At 54.0% G+C, this 20,050-nt stretch overlaps 8 protein-coding genes across 8 annotated transcripts; 5 read left to right on the forward strand and 3 right to left on the reverse strand.

The window, feature by feature from the left end:
* Window positions 1–389: 389 nt before the first annotated feature.
* Window positions 390–894, reverse strand: P152DRAFT_415625 (NADH-ubiquinone oxidoreductase B12 subunit family protein). Its single transcript, XM_033677053.1, has 2 exons — window positions 790–894; window positions 390–731 (listed from the first exon to the last, which is right to left on the reverse strand). The coding sequence occupies exons 1-2, from the start codon at window positions 876–878 to the stop codon at window positions 566–568; spliced, it is 255 nt and encodes an 84-aa protein (XP_033535151.1). The 5' UTR covers window positions 879–894; the 3' UTR covers window positions 390–565.
* Window positions 895–1,989: 1,095 nt separating this feature from the next.
* P152DRAFT_457884 (ribonuclease H-like protein) lies at window positions 1,990–3,268 on the forward strand. The gene has a single exon (XM_033679325.1). The coding sequence runs from the start codon at window positions 2,091–2,093 to the stop codon at window positions 3,033–3,035; it is 945 nt and encodes a 314-aa protein (XP_033535152.1). The 5' UTR covers window positions 1,990–2,090; the 3' UTR covers window positions 3,036–3,268.
* Window positions 3,269–4,010: 742 nt separating this feature from the next.
* Window positions 4,011–6,216, forward strand: P152DRAFT_395170 (peroxisomal copper amine oxidase; the record flags this gene model as incomplete). The annotated part of the gene is made up of 4 exons (XM_033676291.1): window positions 4,011–4,346; window positions 4,394–4,511; window positions 4,561–5,811; window positions 5,858–6,216. 4 exons carry the CDS (start codon window positions 4,011–4,013, stop codon window positions 6,214–6,216), a joined length of 2,064 nt encoding a protein of 687 aa, XP_033535153.1.
* Window positions 6,217–6,619: 403 nt separating this feature from the next.
* Window positions 6,620–8,326, forward strand: P152DRAFT_473242 (DUF89-domain-containing protein; the record flags this gene model as incomplete). The annotated part of the gene is made up of 6 exons (XM_033681217.1): window positions 6,620–6,641; window positions 6,694–6,764; window positions 6,814–6,944; window positions 6,997–7,113; window positions 7,166–8,033; window positions 8,084–8,326. The coding sequence occupies 6 exons, from the start codon at window positions 6,620–6,622 to the stop codon at window positions 8,324–8,326; spliced, it is 1,452 nt and encodes a 483-aa protein (XP_033535154.1).
* P152DRAFT_457886 (uncharacterized protein) lies at window positions 8,136–9,455 on the forward strand. Its single transcript, XM_033679326.1, has one exon. It carries the CDS (start codon window positions 8,616–8,618, stop codon window positions 9,096–9,098), a length of 483 nt encoding a protein of 160 aa, XP_033535155.1. The 5' UTR covers window positions 8,136–8,615; the 3' UTR covers window positions 9,099–9,455.
* A 286-nt stretch (window positions 9,456–9,741) lies between these two features.
* P152DRAFT_322961 (DnaJ-domain-containing protein) lies at window positions 9,742–11,612 on the forward strand. Its single transcript, XM_033675218.1, has 5 exons — window positions 9,742–9,988; window positions 10,108–10,221; window positions 10,282–10,394; window positions 10,780–11,019; window positions 11,075–11,612. The coding sequence occupies exons 1-5, from the start codon at window positions 9,955–9,957 to the stop codon at window positions 11,366–11,368; spliced, it is 795 nt and encodes a 264-aa protein (XP_033535156.1). The 5' UTR covers window positions 9,742–9,954; the 3' UTR covers window positions 11,369–11,612.
* Window positions 11,613–11,855: 243 nt separating this feature from the next.
* P152DRAFT_481606 (uncharacterized protein) lies at window positions 11,856–16,122 on the reverse strand (the record flags this gene model as incomplete). Its single annotated transcript, XM_033681830.1, has 4 exons — window positions 15,491–16,122; window positions 15,219–15,398; window positions 15,008–15,139; window positions 11,856–14,960 (listed from the first exon to the last, which is right to left on the reverse strand). The coding sequence occupies exons 1-4, from the start codon at window positions 15,803–15,805 to the stop codon at window positions 11,856–11,858; spliced, it is 3,732 nt and encodes a 1,243-aa protein (XP_033535157.1). The 5' UTR covers window positions 15,806–16,122.
* An 809-nt stretch (window positions 16,123–16,931) lies between these two features.
* P152DRAFT_323137 (uncharacterized protein) lies at window positions 16,932–19,491 on the reverse strand. The gene is made up of 3 exons (XM_033675219.1): window positions 19,071–19,491; window positions 18,669–18,961; window positions 16,932–18,616 (listed from the first exon to the last, which is right to left on the reverse strand). Exons 1-3 carry the CDS (start codon window positions 19,391–19,393, stop codon window positions 17,232–17,234), a joined length of 2,001 nt encoding a protein of 666 aa, XP_033535158.1. The 5' UTR covers window positions 19,394–19,491; the 3' UTR covers window positions 16,932–17,231.
* Between the last annotated feature and the right edge of the window lie 559 nt (window positions 19,492–20,050).

The following is a 20,050-nucleotide window of genomic DNA, read 5'->3' on the forward strand; positions in this document are numbered from 1 at the left end:
AAGATATTGGTCCAGAGGTACTGCTTCGAAAAGCCACCAACACATTATCCACGTGATTTATCCATCTTGTCCATCTGCTCGTTCGTACGGTACATGTATAAGTATGCTTTATACTGGGTGTTTATAAGAGAATTCGTTGTAACCGACTTTGTATTTCCCTCAGCTTGAATTCCCACATTTCCGCCACTATCAGACGGCCAGGCTAGCTCTGGACTCTGGTGTTGAATCATGACTGATGAGTGTCACCACAAGCTACCTGCTAACCTACACTATTGTTAGTGCTCATGCTAGAATATGATCAATAATAATCTATAAAAGGGCACTGTCCGAACTTCAATGGCTCAGTCTTCTATTGCGATCCTTGATGCTGGTTGAGAGCCTTGGGGTCACAAGTCATGAGCAGTGAATTTTATATCAAGAGATGGTAGCTTTTCTGCGGTTCATATATACAATGCTGCTTATTCTGCTATAAAACACATCGATCCAATCCAGAAAATGACCGTCTGGATTGCTGAACGCCAACCAACGCCGTTCCCACATGAATGCATTGCTCGGATCCATGCTTCTAATGCTCGCTTCTATGACTCCCATGGCCATGACCATCCTTCTTAAGGAACAGTTGTTCATAGGCTAGGTAGATGAGGAATGCACCAGTGCCGACGTAGAGGCCTGGAAATGAGCCCTTCAGGCGGTTTGCTCGGGTAAAGGGACCGGTATAACGCCATGCCTCTCTGCACACATGTGAGCGACCGAGCGCAATTGTTGGATTAGACATTCGCTGTGGCTTACACTCTTCTCCATGGATCATATGGAGGCCGGCCGGTTGCAGCCTGGAGTTTCCGGATGTCGAAGCCGGAGATGTTTGGTTTTTGGGTCATGGTGAAGCGGACGGTCCTGGCAAGAATCGTGTTAGAACCGGTGCGGTTACATGAAGATGCAACAGGAGATGGACATACGGTTCAATACGGCTAGACTTTAGCTATTTGACCTGCATGCGCCGACGCAATGCGAGAATTGAAGGGAATCGGAAGCGGGGATCAATCGTGAATGGGAATGAATGGTGTGAAGTTGGACCTCGAAGCTCACATCACCTCAAGACAAGTCAATCGCTCACAGCTGCAGAACGAGAAAGGCACCAAGGCACCAAGGCACCAATCTAGACTGGTCTTGGCACTCCCTGTCGCTGGACCTGAGGTGAAATCCGACATCGTTCTGATACATGCTGTTGTATGTAGTAAACCAACATCCATAAGACGAACGATACTGTCCGGTATCTTTGAATTGTGGTCCCTAAATACCTTGGAACGGAACCCTTGGACTTGACACTTTGCGCTATCGCTGCCGCCGAATCCTCATTCACCTCGAGTTCCGACAACAGCAACACAACCATCCGGTTCCACGATCCAACTGCCGCAACCAAGAACAGCCAGCAAACTTGTACGCATGAAACCGTTGCTGTTAATCGAACCAGACATAGCCTTTCACGATGCCTCCTAACGGTGGGAGGTTTGCTCCCCAGACCCTCTCGAACCCATTCGCCCACATCAACCAGCATCCCCTCCACCAGCAGTCCCATCTCCAACACCCCAATGCAAATCTGCCCGGGCAAGGCCTTGGGAACCAGTTTCCTACCGGACAATTCGGATCGAATAATCCTGGAGCATTCGGTCCTTCAAATCCGGCCGCATCAATACATGGCGCGTTCGGTGCTGGTCCCGCTTTAGGGGGAGGGTTGGCCGGCCACGCTGGGCAGAGAGCATTCGCGAACAAAGCGGCACTTCATCCACAACAGCAGGTCCACGATCCGTCAGTACCAGTGGTTTCGGCATCGAAAGGGCCGAACGGGAGGATACGAGAAGTGTGGAGGAGCAATCTGGCGCAAGAGATGACATTAATACGGTCCATCGCAGACAAGTATCCTTATATCAGCATGGTTAGTCTTCAGGTCGAAGAGACTTGCCATGGCCATTCATTGACGCTGGATCTAGAGCACGGAATTCCCTGGTATTGTTGCTCGCCCGATGGGGAATTTCGCACACAAAGCCGAGTTCCATTACCAGACACTACGGTGTAATGTCGATCTCTTGAAAATGGTCCAGCTCGGAATTACCCTATTCAATGCCGACGGCGAAGTCCCTCCCGCCCACCCGGAAGCCACAACATTGCAACCCCCCGCCTATCTCAACAACCTCATGGTCACGCCCTGTACGTGGGTGTTCAACTTCCAGTTCTCGCTCGAGGAGGACATGTACGGCGAGAACTCGATCGCGCTTCTGAAAGCCGCAGGGGCCGACTTCGAAAAACATGCGGACATCGGTATTGACCCGCTAGAATTCGGTTCCCTCCTGATCACATCCGGACTGGTCCTTTCCGACGATGTGCATTGGATATCCTTCCACGGTGGCTACGACTTCGCGTACCTGATGAAGTTCATGTGGTGTCAAGCATTACCCAACGACGAGGAAAGTTTCCAGACGCTGGTGCAGAAGTATTTCCCGCAGTTGGTCGACGTCAAGTTCATCTACATGGACCTCAAAAAGCGGCACCAGGCTAATGTCCCCATGAACCCCGAAGCGGCCAGCATGATGAGCCGACTGAACGGCAAAGGTACCCTCCAAGACCTCGCCGACGAGCTCGGCTGCCAACGCTTCGGCTCGCCCCAAACCTGCGGGACGAACGCCTGGATGACCGGCAACATCTACTTCGCGCTGCGTAGCAAGATCTACGAAGGGCAGATCCCCGAGGAGTTTTACGGCCAGATGTGGGGCATTACCAGCGTGGGGAACCCGGCGTCTGCGACGATGCAGCAGGCCATCCTGGCGCTCCAGAGCGGGGGGGGGATGAACGGCACCAACGTCGGCGGCATGAACTTCCACTCCGGCACGCCGTCGCGCGACGGGGCGCCGAGTACGCCAACAACGAATCCGGCGGGGTTGGCGACGTCGACGCCCGGGCCGCAGGGCAGCCATCCGGGGATGGGGACGTTCACACCGGGAGCCGGAGGGATATTTGGGAACTTCCAGTACGGGAAGTAAATGGGCATGGACGGATCGGGAGCAAAGCCGGGTCATAGATCTTTCGTTTACGGTCGGGATGGATATGCTGGTTTCTTGATACCTTATTTGCGGCAGCTTGAGACGGTCTTCAAATGGGTCTTGGAAGCATGTCTCTCGGGATCTTGCTGAGGCGTTTGCTTTGAACTGCACCTGTAAGATATCATCATGCACTGGCGACCTGGTGGTACTCACGGCGTCTTACGGGACAGGACGTTTTCAATTTGATTGACCCTTCCATCTTCAAATGATACCCTAAGCGTTCGTTCCGTGTCTGATATACCCCAAAAAAGGGCCGATATTCCCTATTCCAGACAGTATAATATCAGATTTCTGAGGTAAGTACACTATATGTGTGCTCTATGGACTGCATCCCGAAAGTCCGAAACACTTGCAAGCCCCACAGCCCAAACCCCTGTCCATTCCGACGCTCCACCCAGCGAACTCGCACGACAACACCACCACAAGCTCCCTGATAACACACTCTCCCCTTACCCTTATCGGGACAAAATCTCCCCTTATCAACGCCAATGATGATCAATTGCATCGCGTGGAGGCGCCATTTGTCGAGCTTTCCTCGTGTTTTACTTAATCTCACGTTTCTCAACCCCCTCCATTTGGGTCCATGTGGAGGTCTAGCTCGATTTAGGTAGGTTGAGCCGGAGAGATGCGATCTGGCGAGGGTAAAATATGGCCATGGACCTCCGTCGCCGATCTGGATGCGTTGGAGTGAGCTTTATATCGGTCGAGAGTCGAGACCGCTTGGTATTGTGTCCGAGTATCGTGCGAGCGTTGTCGGCTCTCAGCATTCAGATCCGGAACTAGGTAAGGTTGTTGCCCTGGAGGATCTCAATATCCATATATACGTGTTGTCCCGTGTCTGTTTGGGTTCTTCAATTGTTCTTCTCGCTTTTCCACTTCATAGTCAATCCGTACATAGCCGCTTTGCACTCCATCATGGTTGTCGACCGCCTCAAGCAGGTGGCTTCCCACGTGTCGGGCCAGACCGGCCCTCCCCACCCTCTGGACCCGCTCTCCGAAGCGGAAATTGCCCAAGCCGTCGCGATCGTGAGAAAGGAACATTCGGGGCTCTTCTTCAATGCCGTCACATTGTGGGAGCCCCGGAAGGCCCAGATGTTGGCATGGTTGGCGGATCCGAAAACGGCACCACGGCCGGTTCGCACGGCGGATATCGTGGCCCTGGGGCTGGGAAGTAAGGTGTACGATGGGACTGTGGACTTGGAGGCGGAGAAGATTGTGAGCTGGAAGTTGACGGAGAATGTTCAGCCGTTGGTAAGTGGGCTCGTCTGGTTGAATCGGATTTGGCTCATGGATGATAGATTACGATGGAAGACCTCCAGGTGGTGGAAGCAATCGTGAGGAAAGACCCTCGAGTGATCGAACAATGCGGCATCATCGGTATTCCACCGGAGGATATGCATAAGGTCTACTGCGATCGTAAGTCTCCCAGGGAGTACGGATAGACATTGTACTAAAACGGCCCTAGCATGGACGATCGGCTACGATGAGCGATTCGGGAACAAAATCCGGTTGCAGCAAGCCTTCGTTTACTATCGACCAAATCCAGATGACTGCCAGTATACATATCCGCTGGATTTCCTTCCCATCTTCAATACCGAGACACATGAGATCATTCACATCGACATTCCTCCGGTCAGAAGACCACTGAATAAAGCCCCTCCGATCAACTACCACGCCGAAGCCATTGAAAAGGAGGGCGGTTTCCGCGACGACCTGAAACCGATCAACATTACCCAGCCGGAAGGTGTCTCCTTCAAGGTGGACGGCCGAATCATTGACTGGCAGAAGTGGAAGGTTCACATCGGGTTCAACTATCGTGAGGGTCTCGTGCTGAGCAACATCACATTCAACGACAAGGGCACGGAAAGACCAGTATTCTGGAGATTGTCGTTGGCGGAGATGGTCGTTCCGTACGGTAACCCCGAGCATCCGCATCCCCGAAAGCACGCTTTCGATCTCGGAGAGTACGGTGCTGGATACATGACGAATAGCTTGACACTCGGATGTGACTGCAAAGGGGCAATCCATTACATGGATGCTGCCTTCGTGAACCGAGCCGGCGAGGCGACCTCCATCAAGAATGCCATCTGCATACACGAAGAGGATGCCGGGATTCTGTTCAAGCACACTGATTTCCGCGACGAATCCTGCACGGTGACCCGTGCCCGCAAGCTCGTCATCTCCCAGATTTTCACCGCCGCCAACTACGAGTACTGCGTCTACTGGATCTTCCACCAAGACGGCACCATCCAGCTGGAGGTTAAACTCACCGGCATCCTCAACACCTACCCTATGAACCCGGGCGAGGACCTGCATGGCTGGGGCACCGAGGTCTACCCCGGCGTCAACGCTCACAACCACCAGCATCTCTTCTGCATGCGCGTCGACCCCAACGTCGATGGGCCGAACAACACCGTATTCGAGGTCGACGCAACCCGTGGGCCCGGCGAAGTCGGCAGCCAGGAGAACTATCACGGCAATGCGTTCTACGCGAAGAAGACGAAGCTCGCAACGGCCGGCGAATCGAAGCGCGAGTACGACGGGTCAACCAGCCGGACCTGGGAAATGGTCAACCCCAACAAGATCAACCCCTACAGTCACAAGCCTGTGAGCTACAAGCTCGTCAGTCGTGAAGTACCCGGTCTCCTACCGAAAGAAGGCGGCCTCGTCTGGCGACGCGCCGGTTTCGCCCGCCACGCCATCCACGTCACCAAATGTAAGATTCCAGCCCGTATCCCCAATCCTCCAACTAAACCCCCCAGACTCCGACGACCAAATCCACCCCGCCGGCCGCCACGTCCCCCAAACCTCCGGCACCCCCAGCCACGGCCTTCCCGCCTGGATCGCCGCCAACCCCGCCGAGAACATCGACAACACTGACATCGTGCTGTGGCACACGTTCGGGCTGACGCACTTCCCCGCGCCCGAGGACTTCCCCATCATGCCCGCCGAGCCGATGACGCTGCTGCTGCGCCCGCGGAACTTCTTCACGAGCAACCCATGCATGGATATCCGGCCGAGCCATTCGAGCACGCCGACAGCGGTGGCGAAGGGGCAGGCGGTAGCGGTGGGGGATCCGGCGAGTCGGTTGGTGGGGGGTGGGGAGTGCTGTGCAAAGTGAGGATGGGGGTCGTAGGATATCTGACTGCAGGCCTTTTCTAATCGACGGCCATTGTTCTGGCGTTGGTGAAAATCTACTTGCAGAACTTTTGGATATACGGATGATGATGACTATTAGTATGAAACGAATGGAATTTCTACGCTCTTGATGCGAAATGCAAACGAATACCGTACAGGGGTTGTGAGTTGTAACTTTTGGCCATCGGAACTTCACTGAATACGTACCGCCCCTGTGGGGTAGTGATATGTCGAGCTCCATTCCAGAAAAGGAAATGTACCCGCCAAATATCATCATCATATCAACAGAAACCCCAACAAGAATTCGATGATCCCTGCATTTGACAATTCTACAGATCCAGACTCGGCTTTCTTAACACAAATCTAAAAGTCTCATTTTCGCAAGGATGCAACACGATCCACAGATCCGTACGTGTTTTCGCTGGTAGTCGGACCCGATCGTGCTAATCCAGCCTCACAGCGCCGTACACCACGGCCGATAAGACGTCGTTCGCACACACATCTGCCGAAGCCCGGTGGCCTGTGATTCTGGTACTACTTCCTAATTTTTAAGTAATACCATAATCTAACTTGATGGCAGACGGGAGCCATCGACGACGTTCACCGTGCAACATGGAAGACTGACGATGACGAGAAGCTAAAAGAAGGGAAGAAGATCATCGAGGAGCTGGCGAAGCTGAAATATGAGCTGCAGCATAACCGGCAACTGACGTGAGGGATCTTCGATTTACTGTTGTTTGAAGTGTGAGGCTGATGTTCGTAGGCCGGTTCCGGACGATGGGGAAGGGGATGTCAAGTCCTATAACGTCGAGCTCGAGAAACGAGGTTCGCCAACGTGGTTCGACGTCTCTTGGTTGTATTCGGAATGCTATCTCTACAGGTAACGCAGCCCAGACCACCACAAGAGGCACCGGAAATACTTACGATGGCAGGCGAGTCAACACATTGTTCTCAATGTCCAAGCACTGGAAGAGCTACGATATTTTCGAAAACCAGAAGATGTCTACCTTTAAATCATCGCGTCCGGCTGTACTGGAGCTGGCATCTCGATACAAGGATCTGATCCATGAGATCAAAACCGCTAATGATCACGAGTCGACAAAGTCCCCCCAGGAAATCGAAGCTGCGGAGGAGATCCTCTTCATGGAGATGTGTGAGATATGCCTATGGGGCAACGCAACCGACTTGTCCCTCCTCACCACCCTATCGTACGAGGACATCCAGAAACTCCAAGGCTCCTCAGCGCGCAAAGCCGCCGAGAAAAACATCATCGCGAACGACCTACCCGCCGCCTTCGCGGCGCTGAAAGCCGTGCAGAAGAACGGCCACCCGCACCGCCGCGTCGACATCATCCTCGACAACGCCGGCTTCGAGCTCTTCGTCGACCTCTTCCTCGCCGGCTACCTCCTCGCCTCCGGGTTGGCCACCACCGTCGTCCTTCACCCCAAGTCGATCCCCTGGTTCGTCTCTGACGTGGTCCCGAAGGACTTCGGCGACCTGCTCGGCTTCCTCGCGGATCCGAGGGCGTTCTACGAGACGTTGTCGGAGGACGAGAAGCATGCGGGGAAGACGCCGGAGCCGTTGTCCGATGGGGATGCGGAGAACCTGGCGTTCTTATTTGAGAGTTGGAGGGGCTTTCATGCGGAGGGGCAGTTGGTGATTCGGCCGAATCGGTTCTGGACGATGGCGGGGAGCTTCTGGCGGATGCCGGGGACTGCGTCTGAGCTATTTGAGGATCTGCAGGAGAGCGAGTTGGTGGTGTACAAGGGCGATCTCAACTACCGGAAGTTGACCGGCGATGTAAGATCAAAACCTATGTGTTGATTCTATTGACTGACAATGTCTTGCAGGTGATGTGGGATCCGACGACACCGTTCGTCGAGGCCGTCGGACCGCTGGGAAAAGGCTCAGGCATGAGGACCCTGGCGTTGCGAACGTGCAAGGCGGATGTGGTGGTGGGGTTGAAGAAGGGAGAAGATGAGCGGCTTCGGGCTACGGAGGGTGGAGGGGGAGACTCAGGTGCGCGGAAGTGGGCGTGGAGTGGAAAGTGGGCGGTGGTTCAGTTCTGCGATGGCAAGCAGAAAGCCGCATAAGTAGGAGTATTGCCTGTGGGAACGAATAGAATTGACTATGGATAGAGGGATGTTTCCATACCGATAAGTAAATATTCGAAGCGACTCACCACTGGATTGATGGCTGATCTGCACTGTGATATCGCTTAGAACAAGTAAATTTCTTAAGGCAGGTATTCTTGGCTCACGACGCCCACTTCGTCATTGGATATGCTCAGTCCCGTCCTCAAGTTACCAATAACGATAGAGCCAGATCCTATACTTTCACGGGGTGTGTGCTTTACGTCTCCAGGATCTGCGTTGGCTAATGATGCCTCTTCCCAGTCGCTTTCGACCCCGACATTGTCACCACGCAAGGCCGCCATCTTCTCCCCCACCCCAATACCCTAACCCATCTACTTCCCGCGACGGGATTACCACTCACGCTGGAGGAAGTGTTGCAACTTGCGGTGTTTCAGCATGCGGCTTGAGTTTAAAGTACGGTGAAGAGGATGCTAGGGAATGGCTGCACCGTTATACTTCCCCCCATATTCGACAGAAATGGATCGACAAACACAACACAGCTGTAGCTGCGTTGGACTATTCGTCTGTATCATCGGGCTATTCACCGACACGCAGTCTGGAGCCCACGCGGCGTGGCCATCGCAACCATATTTCGCCCTCAACTCTAGGCGGTGACATTACGGATTCCAGCAATAAGTCCAAGTCGGAATTCACAAGACAACGGCCAGAGGAGGATCTTCTCCCAGCGCCGGGGCTGAGAGACGCCTTAACGACCTTGCGGGGGGTATAAACCGCAAGGTGTCTATCAATAAGGCGCGGCACAACTCACAAGGCACCAGGCTGATCGGAGGAAAATGTCAACGGCACCAATGGGCATATGAGGGAACCCGCGTCATAATAGAAGAGACGGCGCAGAGACCCAAACAAGGACCGCGATTGCCGACCAGCAAGTAAGCGGGAGCATGGTTGGAGTACGGCATTTGGCTCGCTTCAAGAAGCTGATGGTTGGTTCTGAAACTACTGATAGTAAATGCGGGGTTCCCCCGTCTCGTATGGGAGGGAAAGTAAAAGGCGATAAGACTCACAAGAGACCGTCGAGCATCGACTTTAATTTCTATAGTTGCGCGTTGTTAAGGATAAAGATAAAGTGCTTACCATTTTGTAGTTATTTATTATGGAGTTATCTGGATATCAGTTCCAATTCAAGCCTTATAGCCTGAGGCATCAAATCCAAAATCGAAAGGTCCAGAAGGTTCGATGATCTCAACAGCTGATTGGGCGGAAGGTGTCTGACGTAACCGAACAATACGCTTCCGGTTGTGTCGCTCATTGTGGGAGAAGCTGTTCTATCACCAGTTCACCACATTAATGCCATATTCCTGTCGGTAATAAAGAACAATCAATCCTATCTCATCAGGCTTGTTTACTCCTCTCTTCCATTTCCCTCCATTCTTTCTAGGAGCTTCCAAATCTGCCTCCCCCGCGGGACTCCATCTCGCGCTATCACCACCACCCCACCATCACAAACTTGCACCGTCTGCCATTGCCACGCCATATATCTTTCCCTCTCGCCTTTCCTTAACTTGGCTACCACTCTTGAACCACTCCAGATTCTCGGACCATTGGGTCCATTTCATTAATTCACCATGGTTGCCGAAACAAAACTATACGATCATTTGAGTATGCCCCCCGCTTTTCATATATGGCCTGGTCACTCGTCTGATCAATGGAGCGTGGCTGCTGTCTCACTTTTCAGAAGAGCTACTTGTCAAAGACCAAGCTGACCAGTTCGTTTGCAGGTATCAAACCCGACGCCTCTCAAGATGACATCAAGAAAGCCTACCGAAAGGCCGCCCTGAAATACCATCCCGATAAGAACAAAGACAACCCCAGCGCCGGCGAGAAGTTCAAAGGTCCGTCCTCTCTCTCATCTCACGCCTCCTCATTGCAATTGCTAACCCTGTGAACCGCAGAGGTCTCCCAAGCCTACGAAATCCTCTCCGACCCCGAAAAGCGCAAAACCTACGACCAATACGGCCTTGAATTCATCCTTCGCGGCGGCGTCCCACCCCCCGAAGGCGCCGAGGCAGGAGGCATGCCCTTCGAAGGCGGCGCCGGCGGTTTCCCAGGCGGTTTCGGCGGGGGCGGGATGCCCGGCGGGGCGCGCACCTTCCACTTCAACACGGGCGGCGGCGCCGGGGCTGGGGCGGGCGGGTTCAACTTCTCGAACCCGGAGAACATCTTTGCGGAATTTGTGCGGGGCGGAGCGGGAACGCGGGGGGGAATGGGGGACGAGGATGATTTCTTCCAGGCGTTCATGGCGGGGGCGGGGGGGAAGCCGGGGCGCGGAGGGCAACGGGGGGCGAGTCGGTTCGGGGGGGTGGGGGGCGGGGGGGCCGCGGAGGGGGGGGGGGGGGGGGGGGGGGGGGGGGGGGGGGGGGGGGGCGCCGACGAAGGCGCCGGCGCCGGAGGTGACGGTGTTGGAGAAGCCGTTGCCGGTGACGTTGGAGGAGATCTTCGGGGGGACGACGAAGAAGATGAAGATTAAGCGGAAGACGTACGATCAGGTGACGGGAAAGCAGAGCATTGAGGATCGGATCTTGGAGGTACCGATCAAACGGGGGTTGAAGCCCGGGAGCAAGATCAAGTTCTCGAACGTGGGCGATCAGACGGAGGGAGGGACGCAGGATCTGCATTTCATCGTGAAAGAGGTACGTTTCCCCCGCACATCCCCATTCCGCGCACTCCACTAACCCTCCCCCCCAGAAAGACCACATGCTCTTCAAGCGCGACGGCGACGACGTCCGCACCACCATCGACCTCGACCTCAAAGAATCCCTCCTCGGCTGGCGCCGCACCGTGTCCACTATCGACGGCAAGCAGGTGATTGTGCAGCACGGCGGGCCCACCCCGCCCACTTGGGAGACGCGGTATCCGGAGCTCGGCATGCCCAAGAGCAAGAAACCCACCGAGCGCGGCGACTTTGTGGTGGGCGTACGGATTAAGTTCCCGGCGAGTTTGACGGAGCAGCAGAAGGAGATTCTGCGGGATGTGCTGTAGATGGGTGGGGATTGGCTGAAACAGTTAAGCACGATCACGTCTGGTGGCGGATGTGCGGCGGCGGACTCCTTTCGCATTCCTGTGTTTCCGAGGTGGTTTTAATCGTTGCATCTGATGTGTATGGGTATACAAAGGCATATCGGTTGGTCAAGGCGGTCGAGCATTCTCACCGTTACAGAGGCGACTGAGGAATTGGGGATCAGCATAGGGGCGATGTGGCGAGGGCCAACGACATTAGATGATTTCATGGCAGCGATGGATTCTCCTTATCTATTCTACCACATACATCAGCAGGCGCATTTGGAACAGCACGAACGGAGCCCCAAAAAAGGGGACCTCGTTTCCGAGAGAACGGCGTTCGGGGAGGTGGTTTTTGAAGGCACCCTGGAAGGAAGATGCCACAGATGGCTTGGTATTATTTGGATTACTTTACTTTCTCTTCCTGTATCGTAGCTTGCTTTGTTTTGTGCAATGGCGGGCGGGACGTCTAGTCTAGCTCAATAGCATCGTCTGCACTCATCCCGGTTCCCGACGCGGGCCAGCTATTCGATGCCGGCGGCGGGTTGGCCTTGTTCGACACGTTTCTGAGGACCCGGTTGACGAACTGTCCTTGCGAAGCCGGCTGCGACGGCTGCTGATGATCTTCCGGAACTCTCTCCTTCCCCTTCCCATTCATATCCGCCGGGCGCGGCCTCAGCTCCTCCTCCTCCTCCTCCTCCTCCTCCTCCTTTGGCACAAACTTGCTCACCCGCCCATAATACTTCGGCAAGCTCCGCGGCGGCGACCCCGCATTGATCCCACCCGCCCCACTCGACGGCGACATGCTCGGCCCCGTATACCCCCCGCTCGACCCAGCGCTCGACCGCAGCCGCGCCGCCTCCTTCTCCCGCTCCTCGCGGAAGAACGCGATGCTGTCGTCCATCGCCTGAGTGACTGTGCGGACGCGCGCGAAGAGCGCCTCGTCGTCGGCGAGGACTTGTTGGAAGGGTTTGCGGGGGGGGGAGGGGGCGTGGGTGCCGGTTGGGGTGGGAGAAGGGTCGTCGTTGGCTTGGTCCCAGTTGCGTTTTCGGGAGGGGGGTTGGGCGACGAGGGAAGGGGGGATGCCGCGGGCTTTGAGGCGGAAGTAGTCGCTTTTGGTGGTGCTGGTGCGGTAGCTGGGTGTGAAGGTGCTGGAGCCGAGGGAGGCGTTGCGGAGGGGGGAAGGGATGGGGGGGTGGGTTGATGTGGTGGAGTTGGCGTGAGAAAAGTGGGCGGAGGGTTGGGTTTGGGACCGGCGGTGGTTGGTCGGTGGTCGAGATGAAGGGTTGACGCTGTTTTTCAGGATGCCTTTGAGCTGTGATGTGCTGCTTGCTTTTCCATTGATGGAGCCGGCGAGTCGCTCCTTATCCTTCCCCTCGGAGTGGACACCATGATCGCTTCGGTCGAGTTCGGGTTGTGATCGACGGAAACTATCGGCGAAGATGCTGCTTGCCAATGGTTCGCCGGTTGACCGCCTCATCCTTGCCTCCTTGATCCGGATCCTCCTCTCGTGCCCGCGTCTTCGATGTTTCAAACTGTAGGACAGGCGGTGCCAAATCGTGCCATATTTCTTTGCCAGCTTCCTGCTCCGGAATTCATCCGCCTCTTGACATAATTTCTCATCCTCCCATTCCATCATCGCGTTGGTAATCAGGGGTCCAGATATGAACTCGACAAACTGCCTCATGAACCCGTCTCGGCGGTTCAAGACCAACTCGTGTGCGAGATAATCATAAGTCTCAGATTTCCTCCTCTTTTTCGCTTCGACTACTTGTTGCTTTGCTGCTTCTTCAGCCTTCCGTCGATCTTCGATCTGACGTAACACCTCCGCCTTGCGCAATTCCTCTTGTCGGCGCTGTTCCTCGAGTCGTTTTTGTTCCGCCGCTCGCTGCTGCTCTGCAATTCTCTGCTGCTCGACAATTCTCTGCTGTTCCGCGATCCGTTGCTGTCCAGCTGCCTTTTGTTGAGCAGCCAAATCATCCTGTCCGGTTTGAGCGGCGACTTGAGGTGGAGTAGGATTCTGCGATTGCTGTTGACTGCCGCCGCTGAATTGAAACGACCCTGACGATGATGGAGCCTGGGCTGATGTCGAGAAGATAGACTGGTTCGTTCCCGTCGATTTCGAGATGCCGTTTGCTGCATTTGGGCTCGCTGGTTTCGGGGCGAAAGGACTCGTAGATTGATTGGCACTCGTTTTCGGAGGGTTGAAACCCGACGGGGCGCCGAACGCCAATGGTGACGATTTATTGGTACTTGAATCTGGAGGATTTCGCTGTGGGGGGGGGAACATTTGCGAATTGGGGCTTCCGAAAAAGGACCCTGACCCTGAAGGTGACGGTTGTGGTTTGCCGAAGGCGCTCGTAAACGGTTGAGGAGAATTAAACACCCCATTCAGGCCAGAGTTTTGAGGAATCGCTGGAGGTTGACCTCCGCCGGTGAATATTCCAGGGGATGATTTCGGTTCGAATGCCGATGCCCCTGAATTCAAGAACCCTGTGGCTGCCTCCTTCTCTTTCGCCTTCCCTTCCGGATCCTTGACAAAGAGCGAATTGCCGTCGTCTTCCATGAACTCATCCCTTTCATGCTCCCCCTCTTCCGAATCCACAAGTGAATCGACCTCTCCCTTGTCACGCGCTACCTTGACGCTCAGCCCATAAATGACGGCGGTGAGCGTACGCCCTATTCTTTTTTTTTCAACCAATCGAACAGACTTCCTCTGATCTCGCATCCCCCCGGTTGGACTAGGGAAAACCTTCCCTGGCACCGATGCCAAGTCAATAAACCGCTTTCCATCCGCCCTCTGTCCAACAACAAATCCATATCCTTCGCAGAATTGCACAACTTCCCCCTCTTTATCAAATCCTAAGGCACCTTCCAGGTCCTCAACAATCCAATCCTCTATTTTTCTGGGTCCTCCTGGTCGGTATGACTTCCAGATGGTACGAAGAGCGGCCTCTCGAATCATGCCGAAGAATATCTCAGCGACACACGCCATGAGGTAGGACGTTCGAGGTGACGCAACTAAGTTCCAGAAGCGACCCCAGGAGCCTTGTGACGTCAGGTGACGCGACTTGGGTTCAAGGGGACCTTGTAGGTTATGAACATTGGATGCTGCGTGGTACAGCTTCAACGCTTGTTGCACTCGACGGTCCATTAAAATATCGCTTGGCCAAGACTGTACTCGATCCTCCAAATCTGGAATGCGAGCTTGTAGCTGAAAGATGATGCAGTATGCCCGGAATTCGGCTTCGTTCGGCGACCTATATCGTTCTCGATTATCATCGTAGTACTGCATTAGTGAGAGAAGAGTCCGGTCCAGTTGCTGCCGTTCTTGGAAGGAATCGTATTGATCGTAAGGCTTCTCAGCGAGCGCAAACTGGTGCAAAGACAAGATGTGGAATCGTGCGATTTCTTCGTAGCATTCGATGGCAATACGGACATCCGGGATTTTCGTAAGTTGTTGGATCGAGAAATCGTTTCGGATTGCACGCGTTCGATCCCAAAGGAAATGGTGGACCGATGCGAGGGTATCTGACTCCGCAATGAGATCGGAGAACAGGTACCTGACCGTTTTCTTGGACATGTCAGCTGCGAAGTATCTCTGGCAGCATGAATTCATACCTGAAGGGTCGTGGGTGGGCGCAAATCGGAGGGAAGTTGTTCATCCATGCCGGCAGCAGCACGTCGAAATTTCTTGACCATCTTATGCTCCGCCGGCACAGGCTTGAGGGTCCCGTCCGCTTCCTGGAGTTCCTAGAAAGCCAAATTAATTCATCCTTGAAATCGAAACACCAAATACACTATATACTCAGCCGGTGATTGGGTATCGTACCGTTTCGGCGCCCCAAACATCCTTCTCCACGATTCGTTGTACTCGTTCGTATTCGGGACACATGTCCGGACAGTTGCCCACAGGCTTGATCGCTTCGGATAGGAGTCGGGGTTTGTCCGGATCGGCAATGAGACCGGATTTGATGCCCTCCTCTCGTTCATGTTCGCGCTTCCGCTTGAGCTAAATAGCCGAGTATCGAGTTAGTTTCCAGTCGTGTTTCGGCCTTTCGGTTTGGCGCGCATTGTCACCAGCTGAGAAAGATGATTACTGACCGTCACATATTTCTGCGGATAAGACATTGACGCATGTAGTGTTGTAGGTGCCGTAGGCGCAACAGTTCTTGGTTGTGGTTGTTGGACGCCGTCGCGTCCTCGTCGCGCTCGCTGTGCAGTACCTCCGCGCGCTGGTCTTGCATTGTTGTTGCCCTCCGCGAACCGGACTCGTCGCGCTTCGAGACGGGATTTGGATTCATCGTCGCTTGCTGGCGTGGCGGCGCGACCATTCCTAAGCGTTCCTCCACCGCGTCCCCTTCCCCGTCCGCGGGAGCTCCCATCTCCTCCGCCGCCGCCCCGTCGAGGCGTCGACATGTTTGCGGTGGACTCAATGCATGTAAAAGATCGTTCGAAGAGGTGTGTTCGAGTACAAAGGTGCGAGTCGAGATAATATCGGCAGGGTAAGTCGAGGAGCTGTGGATGTCCGGATGCCGCGTTGAGAAGAGGGTGAATGGAATACCACCTAAGGGACAAAGAACGGGGATATCGCAAAAGGAATCAAACGGAAGTAGTGGAGAAGTGGAAGGGCTATATCGAAGTTCCTGCAACCAGCGACAGAAATATGATGAGTGTGAAAGCAGGAATGTGAAGGGGTATCTAAGTGAATGTGAGAGAGTCAGTCCAGATATTGGAGAGTTCGACTCAGTGAAGTGAGAGACTCCAAGAGAGGGAGACGTGACGTCTGGGCGTTGGCGTGTCGGAGCCAATCAGAGGCTCCAGTTCATTTCCATGTCGACAATAATTATTAGATGCCTTAGGACACAAGGCCTCAATATTTATTAACAGTCAACAGAACTCATTGATTGTGATTCAAATCAAGGAAGTTTCTCTTGTTCTATTCATTCAATCCAATTCACGTCAGTTCTGTTTATTGTCACAATAGTCCATGTCCAGCTATTCAAGCTTCTGGTCCCGCAGAACTGTATGGTGCTTTTCGTCCATTGTTCTTCGAGCACCTCTTACAAGCACCATTGCTATGGACGACATATTTCACCACAGTACCATAGGGGACGTTCACCGATGCAGACACATTTGTTGATCGTGAAATTGTTCTGTTTGTTCCAGAATCAGGAAAACTAATTACGGAGGCACCTAAGGTATGCAGGTCACATGGGAGCTCAGTGGCCACAATTAACCTCATCCCCTCCCACCGCCGGTGCGCTGAATTCGCTCTCGCAAGCAATCAAGAGCCTAGCAGCTCGTCATCTAGACGTCTTTGTATAATTGTCGACGCCGTGTGATGCAAAACAGTCTCTCCGTGACATCCCCTTCCATGTCGAAAAGAGTTCTTTAATTTAAATAAAAAAAACGCAAATGCAACCGACACCCGCTATGCAAACCGGCAGGCTCCGGCGTGGGGCGCAGCGGAGATGTGAACAGCAATGCTAAAGAGCAAAAATCAGAGACGGAGTGAATCAAGAGCCGGAAGGGCCGCGGAGGGCTGCACTTTCAGGGACCAAAATGTCGGCTGAAACTCAATGCATGCATCGCTCGCGGAAAGTAAGTCATACTGCTGTATTATACCAGAAATACACAAATTGTTCGAGGTCGTGAAAGTCGTGATGGGCCGTGGCGTAAGGAAATTCGATATGATACAGCTCGAGGGAGAGTGTCGTGTCGCGTCGCGTCGTGTATCGTGGCGTAGCGAAGAATGAACCTGTGGAAAGGCAGCAACCTCTTTGGTGATCGAGGCGAGTGTAGTCAACCAGTAGAGACAGGACGTGGATGGGATTCCAAAGACTCAGGAGTAATAGGAAGCCGAACCACCAACAATACCGCCGCAACTAACGTAGTTGCCGTACTCCCAACCAGTCGGTTGTGAAAACACGAAGCCTGGGGCTTCCGCGTTGGAGTTCGCGTAGCACATTTCGGGAGCCATAGGGTTGGCCGCCGCTGAATCCTCCATCCCGATGGTCTCGGCAGTGGCAGTCGGCGGCGCATAGTACAGACCCTGCATTGAAGTGGGCGCTGGGCTAGTGTATGTCCACGTCGGTGGCTCGACGAAAGACATGAAAGATGAGGTTGCAGTAAGCGGCTCCGTGATCGAGTCAGGTTCGTACTTTGAGTCCGCCTCGAACCCTTCACCGGCCCAAGGCATGGATTCAGCCGGGAACTGCGTGATAGGCGCGATATTTTCGTCCTGGTTGACGAAGAAACCAGTATCAGGCTGTTGAGGGGGGGGAGATGGCGACCGATGGCGGCCCTCCTGCTCAACGCTGGCAACTGAAGGCGTTCGCGGGTTGCTTATGGTGTCTTCCTGGATTTTGACACGCTCAGTCTCCACTGGCTCTTCATTGGGTTTCGGTTGAGACTCCTTCCGCCTCCTTCGAGGCGGGATTCGAGGCAGGGAGCTAGGCAAGACGTCGAGGTGAACGGTAGTGTCTCCATCAATATCACCGTTCAGGTACTCTTCCTCCCGTCCGGCGAGCGTGTAGATTTGGCCCAGGATCTTTTCGCGTTGGGCAGCCTTGTCCATATTGCCTTTGTCGCCCTCGAAGGTGAAGGTTTTGCTCGACGTGGACTTCTTGAGCCAGTCCACCCAACTCGGCTGGCGGATCTCCTCGGCTCGCATGTTGCGGAGGATATGCAAAGCCAGTTCGTTCCTGTCTTTTTTGCACAGGTGATCCGGTTCCATGTGCTTAACCTGTTCAGGCCACCAGGGCGGGACCTTTCCATTCTTGCCGAACTTCTTGGTCGAGATGTAGGGGAAGTTCGTCTGCTTTTTGGGTTCCGTGGCCTTGATCCACTCCTTCAGGATCATCTTCACGGCCATCTGCTGGATGCATTCGAATCCTTCTCTGTAGAAGGCAATAACTGCAGTTTCATCACCAATCCGGATGGACATGACTGGAACCCCGTTGGATCGTGTTCGATTAAGGAACATCTCAGCTTCAGCTTCGCCCTCATCCGTGATGACCGATGCCTTGGCATCGACAGTCTTGGTAGCAACAGTCGTATCAAGGCGAGCTTGCTTTCTTCTTCGGGATTCCCCTTCCATGGGTAGGTCTGTACTGGAACTGGATCGGCGGCGTCCTTTAGGCTTGCTAGATGGGATCTTTTCTGGAACCAGCTGGGTTTCCACAGCCGCCAAACTACCTTGAGCTGGTTCTGCGGCAAGAGGGTAACCTATGACTAGATGTGAGAGGGAATTTGGAGAAAAGGAACGGAAGGGCCTTACCAGACGAATGGACCATCGGTTGGGTGGATGTCATAGCACGGCTCAAGTACGTGTAGCCAAAGTCCGGTTGAGGGCAACCAGACGACAGAACATGAACACGCCCATGTGCATCACGAACTGCAACGTTCATCTCGACAGGATTGACGCCAAAGAGTTCCTGGACTTCTTTTAACAAAGTCTTATTGAGAGTCTTCGAACTTCTCGAGCTTTGGTCCGAGACGGACAACTGATTGACTGAATAGGGCAGTCGAGTGATGTTACCCTCAATTTGGGGCTCTTCACCAGTTGGGCTCCTGCACGATTCGGGTTAGACTATCACGATTAAGGATGATCATAAAAATTGTCCACTGAATAAAGAGTCAAATCGGACTTGGAATGATCAATGAAAGACTCAAGACGCACAGTTCCAATTGATTGTGTTCACGAAGCCCCGCACCACCAGGACTTCCGATCGCCTGTGGTTCCGTTCGACAGCCATTGCGTTCCTCAACTTTGTCCAATCGTTCCGGCTCGGTGTCTAGTTCCATGTTGGTTGCGACCGCAGCTGTTCGCCCTACACGTTGTGCATGCACCTTGGCAGTCGCTCGTCGATTAAGTTGACCGATCCGTTGACCTGACACAGAACCCGGTCGTACTCCCTCGTTTCCGTCTAAATTGCACCGCAATCTCTTGGTATTCCGCTTGGTCGGGCCCGTAGGAACGTTAGATTGTGTCCCGCGAGCCATCGAGACGACTGGTGATTTCCGAAATGTCCCAAAGAGGGGATCTTTGGTTGGGCCTTGCAACAGATGATTATTCCATAGGCAGCCAGAGGTTCATATTTCGTAAGGGTTTGGGTACAATGAATAGATTAAGAAGAAGGACCAGGGTAAGATTATGCTCGTGCGTGCGGAAAGGACTCAACGGACGTACTTGGAAGCAAACAAGAAAGAAGGCACAATAAGCGAAGGACATAGAGAACCCTAAAAGATCCTCGTCGGACAATTGTTATGTGCAATGGATTTGAGGAAGCGTATGGTTGATGGAGGACCACAGGACTCTCCCTTGAGTCGGCACTTGGTCAGGCTATATGAATGGCTTGCTGAAAGCAGTGCATCCAGCATCTACGCTGGACTGGACCCACCCCCAATGCTTGAGAAAGTGATACACGGTTCACCTCGCCATCGCCAGATGTACCTTCGTGTGTTGCTGGGGTGGTAGCAACTGGCGAGATAGGATTGGACGCGCAAGGGGACATTTTGTGCCCATTACCTGAATATGGCAAAGGGTAACTGCAGTACAAGCGGATGCTGCAAGACACGACATCGAGGCTGCATGGAGGGGCGGGTACATGAAGCGTGGGTGAGCCAACGGTTGACCCTGTCGATGCGATTGGAAGACGA

Source organism: Eremomyces bilateralis (genome assembly GCF_010015585.1).
Source record: "Eremomyces bilateralis CBS 781.70 unplaced genomic scaffold P152scaffold_7, whole genome shotgun sequence".
Classification (NCBI taxonomy): Eukaryota; Fungi; Ascomycota; class Dothideomycetes; order Eremomycetales; family Eremomycetaceae; genus Eremomyces; species Eremomyces bilateralis.